Source organism: Nanorana parkeri, unplaced genomic scaffold (genome assembly GCF_000935625.1).
Source record: "Nanorana parkeri isolate BGI_ZX_2015 unplaced genomic scaffold, ASM93562v1 scaffold911, whole genome shotgun sequence".
NCBI classification, from domain to species: Eukaryota; Metazoa; Chordata; class Amphibia; order Anura; family Dicroglossidae; genus Nanorana; species Nanorana parkeri.
This window is the reverse complement of record NW_017307179.1, coordinates 534545-540258: the sequence shown is the minus strand read 5'-3', so window position 1 is coordinate 540258 and position 5714 is coordinate 534545. Positions and strand designations below refer to the sequence as shown.

The following is a 5714-nucleotide window of genomic DNA, read 5'->3' as shown; positions in this document are numbered from 1 at the left end:
AAAAAACCCCCGTAGGAGCGCGCTTTGTTCTGCGCCATGCGATCGGGCGCTGCGCCTTTAAAGCTGCAGTCCGGCATTGACAGAGCCGATCACATTCCGGGCCCATTTGTAATACTTTTTTTACAATATTTTTTAATGTAACCCCTTGTAAGGAAAAGCTTCTCCCGGACGGCGGATGGAGACAATCGGCGGCTCCCTGCGCACCGTCCGTTCCCCCCTCCCCCGCCCTCAGATGCTGTCCTCCTGCTTGAGGCCATTTTGGGATAAAAGTTGCGCCTTAAATTTTTTTTTGAATTCTCACTAACGAGGTTTCTCCTCTCTACAGTCGCCCCTCGAATTGTGGTCGAGCCGAAGCCTACCGTGACGGATACCGGGTCCGACGCCACGCTGAACTGCATTTGGACCGGGAACCCTCCGCTCACCCTGACGTGGACCAAGAAAGGAACGGATGGGGTGAGTAGACCTTTCAACTGTATCTACCATGGCTTCCATCAAGGTGGTAGCCACCAGAAAAGAGGTCCTTCTATGGTTAAAGACATGGCCGGCCTTCGGTTACATTGTGTTGAGTTGGTATGGTGGCCCCCAATTTTGTTCAATTGTTGAGATTAAAATTGAAACATATCTTGACACCTCCAACGTGAGGGACCTGATCCATAAAGAGTTCTGCACATCATTGGGTGTTGGGGCAACACTTAGATTATTCTAGAGCAGGGGGTAGCAAACCTCCGGCCCTCCAGCTGGGGTGAAACGACAAATCCCATGATGTATCTCTTCGGGAGTCATGTCTGTGGCTGTGAGAATCTTGCAATGCCTCATGGGATTTGTAGGTCCACCACAGCTGGAGGTCCGGAGGTTTGCTACCCCCTTTTCTAGAGGGTAAACCCTATAGAAGTCCAGTTAAAAACATGAAGTCATACATCGGAAAAAAAGATTGGGCGGTATTTAGGCAAACACTAGATCAGGGATAGGCAACCTTGCCTTGGCCATCATGCCTTTGCCTCTAGAAGAGAGTCTTGCAGTTCCTCGTAGGGCTTGCGGGTGCCTAGCCCTTCACTAGGCCACAAGGCTAGCTGCATTCCTTCTATAGTCCCCCCACCCCCAAGGCTTCTGTTACATTGTATATGTCAGAAATGGAACCCATTGCCCAAAAGAGCTCTAATCGTAACATTGAATTCATAGACACTGCTGAGGAAAACTCATATCTCCCACAGAACACATACCGACCCTCAGAAAACCAACTCCAACATAACAGCTGCTGCAGAGGGCCGGCTTGAAATATTAGGTCCTCAAGCAACCGGCAGCCTGAACATGTTCTTCTGTATTGTTTGCATTTATTTTTAATGAGACGCCGTACATCAATTTTCAGCCGCTGCAACAAAACAAAAAAAGGAGGTCAGCATCCAGCCGCATCTTCAATAAAAACCTCGGAGTTTCATTAAGTTCCACAAAGGAGCGATGAGTAAGAGCCGCTTCTTTCTATCTGAAGGGCCCGAGCTGTGCTCACCTTGGACATGGTGAACGCGTCTGGTAGACCCGGCTGAATGATGGCTATGGGGTATACATGTGACGCAAGGCCGGTCCGTGAATCGATGTCTGAGGGGTTTCAGGTGCATTTACAACAGAGTTTTCTATTTATATCTGAGCCATTGGCAGAAGCCTTGGGCCCGGTGGATGTCTAGTCAACCAACAATGGAGGATGTACTTGTACTGTAGGCAGTTGGTATATGACGGACCCATGCCAGCACAGATATGGAAATGGGATGACTTCTCTGTGTCTACTGCAATCCTTATCAACTTCAATCAAAAGAATGGCGTGGGGGGCCAAACCTGCTACCCTGCCTAGGACCCGTAAACTAGACATAGACCCCAATCCTTATCTATTTCAATCAAAGGGATGGGATGCAAACCTGCTACCCTGCCTAGGGCCCGTAAAATAGATGTAGACCCCAATCCTTATCTATTTCAGTCAAAGGGATGCGTTCGGGGGCCAAACCTGCTACCCTGCCTATGGCTCCTAAAGTAGACATAGACCCCCAAGCCTTATCTATTTAAGTCAAAGGGATAGGGTGGGGGCCAAACTTGCTACCATGCCTATGGCTCCTAAAGTAGACATAGACTCCAATCCTTATCTATTTCAATGAAAGGAATGGGGTGGGGAGGGGGGGGGGACCCAGCGTAGATGTAGACCCCATTCCTTATTAACTTCAATCAAAGGAATGGTGTGGTGGGCCAAACCTGCTACTACGCCTAAGGCTCCTAAAGTAGATTTAGACCCCAATCCTTATTTATTTTAGTCAAAGGGATGGGGTGTGAGGCCAAAACCTGCTACTGTGCCTAGAACCTGGTAGATATCTGTTCATCCAACAATGGAGGATGTACTTGTAGGCAGTTGCTATATGATGGATTCATAGCAGCACAGACAATGGAAATGGGATGACTTCTGTGTGCCTACTGCAATCCTTATCAACTTCAATCAAAGGAATTAGGTGGGGGTAAACCTGCTTCCCTGCCTATGACCCCTAGAGTAGATGTAGACCCCAATCCTTATTAACTTCAATCAAAGGAAGGGGTGGCGGGCCAAATGTGGTACTATGCCTAGGGCCCTTAAAAAAAGACGTAGACCCCCAATCCTTATTAACTTCAATAGGGTGGTGGGCCAAATGTTCTACTATGACTAGGGACCCTAGCGTAGATGAAGACCCCAATCCTTAATAACTTCAATCAAAGGGATGGGGTGGGGGCCAAACCTGCTACTGTGCCTAGGGCCTGGTAGATGTCCGGTCATCCAACAATGGAGGAAGTACTGTAGGCAGTTGGTATATGATGGATCCATGCCAACACATACAATGGAAATGGGATGACTTCTGTAAGCCTACTGCAATCCTTATCAACTTCAATCAAAGGAATTGGGTGGGGGTCAACTTGCTACCCTGCCTAGGTCCCCTAGAGTAGATGTAGACCCCAATACTTATCAACTTCAATAGGGTGGTGGGCCAAATGCGCTTCTATGCCTAGGGACCCTAGCGTAAATGTAGACCCCCAATCCTTGTCCGGTCATCCAACAATGGAGGATGTACTGTAGGCAGTTGGTATATGATGGATCCATGCCAGTACCATGGAGTTGGGATGACTTTGCCGTCTCTGGTTGCCATACATTGGTTCGGTTGGAAGTTGACTCTCTTTCGCTCTCTGTCTGCAGGTGTTGAGTAACAGCAACCAGCTCTTTCTGAAGTCCGTACGTCAGGAGGATGCCGGGCAGTACGTGTGCAAAGCCATCGTCCCGCGTATCGGCGTGGGAGAGAGGGAGGTGACGCTGTTCGTCAATGGTGAGCTACACTGAGTTCTTCTAGTTCTTCTAGTCTTAGGAATAGAGTTCAGATCTATGAATGAGGGTCAGCAGGGAGCTGAAATTCACTAGTTTGATATCTTGGGTTATCTTGCTTCTACGTTGTCTCTGGAACCAATGGCAAGGAATCCCCCGCCCCGTTACCCCTCCCCCATTCTTGGCTTTGCTGCTTTTGTTTTCTTGGGCAAGTGGCAGCAACGTCCAATCACAGAGGGTTAAAAAAAAACCCGCCAGCAGGGTTGTCTGACAATTGCTCCAAGGGGATCGCTATCAAGGGAAGACTTGCCTCCGCTTCCAGGGACAACTTAACCGGAAGCAGCTGGCTAGACTTTGTACCCGGGAGAATGTAAATCACGTTTAGCGTTGCCGCCGTCTCCGATACCTAACAAACTCGCCGCCGTCTCTCTCTCTCTCTCTCCGGGATTTATTAATCAATATACATTTTACTGACTTGCCGTTTAAAGGATTATGAATGGGTGAATAAAATCTACTTTACGGCCCTGATATTTTTTTTATGGCTTTTTTTTTACCCTTCATAATATATGAGCTCTCGTGACCGCGCGGTGCGGCGTGGAGATATATATATATGGCGGCTCACATTTATCCCTTTTAGCTTCGTAAAACAAAGAGCTGGGTCACGGCTTAAAGGGGCAGGCCGCCTTTTTTTTTAAATTGAATTTCCATTGTTTCATAAATGTATCTTTACATTAAAAAAAGTCCACATTTTAAAGCCGAGATACACATATGTGAATGTTCTGCCAAGTGAATGTTCTGCCAAAGGGTTTGTGATTTTTGCCAACAGGAGGGGAACACCCCTAAAGTGTCACCTCCCCGCCCACAGCCTACTGATTGGGTAACAGCAGCACACTGAGAGGTCGTCAACTTGGGGAGTGTTGATGCATTAATTTCCCCTCTCTCCATAAAATGGGGGGGGGTAATAGCTGGCACCAATGTACCTGATACATTGAGTCCACCATTGGAGGTTATCAACTTACAAGATTTCTGGCGGGATCAATGGGTATTACAGGAGGGGGGGGGGGCAGCTGGCACCAATCTAATTGATACATTGAGTCCACCATTGAGAGTTATCAACTCACAAGATTTCTGGCAGGATCAATGGGTATCACGGGAGGGTATAGCTGGCACCAATGTAACTGATACATTTAGTCCACCATTGGAGGTTATCAACTCACAAGACACATCTCTTCTATGACCACCATGAATGGAGTCTGTAGACACGTCTCTTTTATGACCACCATGAATGGAGTCTGTAGACACGTCTCTGCTATGACCACCATGAATGGTGACTGTAGACACGTCTCTTTTATGACCACCATGAATGGAGTCTGTAGACACGTCTCTGCTATGACCACCATGAATGGAGACTGTAGACACGTCTCTTCCATGACCACCATGAATGGAGTCTGTAGACACGTCTCTGGTATGACCACCGTGAATGGAGACTGTAGACACGTCTCTGCAATGACCACCATGAATGGAGACTGTAGACACGTCTCTTCTATGACCACCATGAATGGAGTCTGTAGACATGTCTCTTCTATGACCACCATGAATGGTGACTGTAGACACGTCTCTTCTATGACCACCATGAATGGAGTCTGTAGCTGTGTCTCTTCTATGACCACTATGAATGGAGTCTGTAGACACGTCTCTTCTATGACCACCAAGAATGGAGTCTGTAGACACGTCTCTTCTATGACCACCATGGGTGGAGACTGCAGACACGTCTCTGGTATGACCACCATGAATGGAGACTGTAGACACGTCTCTGGTATGACCACCATGAATGGAGACACGTCTCTGGTATGACCACCGTGAATGGAGACACCTCTCTGGTATGACCACCATGAATGGAGACTGTAGACACGTCTCTGATATGACCACCACGGATGGAGACGTTGACCTCCTTGTGCGCTTAGATGAAGTCAAAAAGAGGAAAAGCCAAAAAAAAAACCTAAACAATGATCTACAACCTCATTGTGTACAGTGACAGTTCATATTCTTCGGTCTGGAACACACGGCTCATTAATTGCCGGGAAGACAAGTTCCCAAATTTGCCCGTTCCTTTTTTTTTTCCGTTCCCCCTTCGTTGACCTCTCTCCGGAAGCGCCGGTTGAGGAGCCCCGTCATATATCAGCCTAATGCGCGCTCCGCTTCAGAAATGGCAAATTATCCGCCGCCGTAAAAAAAACTGAGCAGATTGGGGCGATAAAACAGAGAAAGGCATAAAACAAACAACGCCGATTATGGAGACTGCGGACGGAGCGCGTTAATTCCTCCTGATGAGATAATGGGCAGAAAACGATGTGGTGATCCGCTTCATAAAGGCGCCACTGTCTGTCAGGGG

General features: G+C 47.8%; 1 protein-coding gene across 1 annotated transcript in view; it reads left to right on the top strand.

Annotated features, from left to right (window-relative positions):
- KIRREL (kin of IRRE like (Drosophila)) overlaps positions 1 to 5714 on the top strand; it is a 176668-nt gene that overhangs the window by 154625 nt on the left and 16329 nt on the right. Inside the window, 2 exon segments of the mRNA XM_018566057.1 lie at positions 326 to 453; positions 3200 to 3326. Coding sequence (XP_018421559.1) covers positions 326 to 453; positions 3200 to 3326 — 255 coding nt within the window.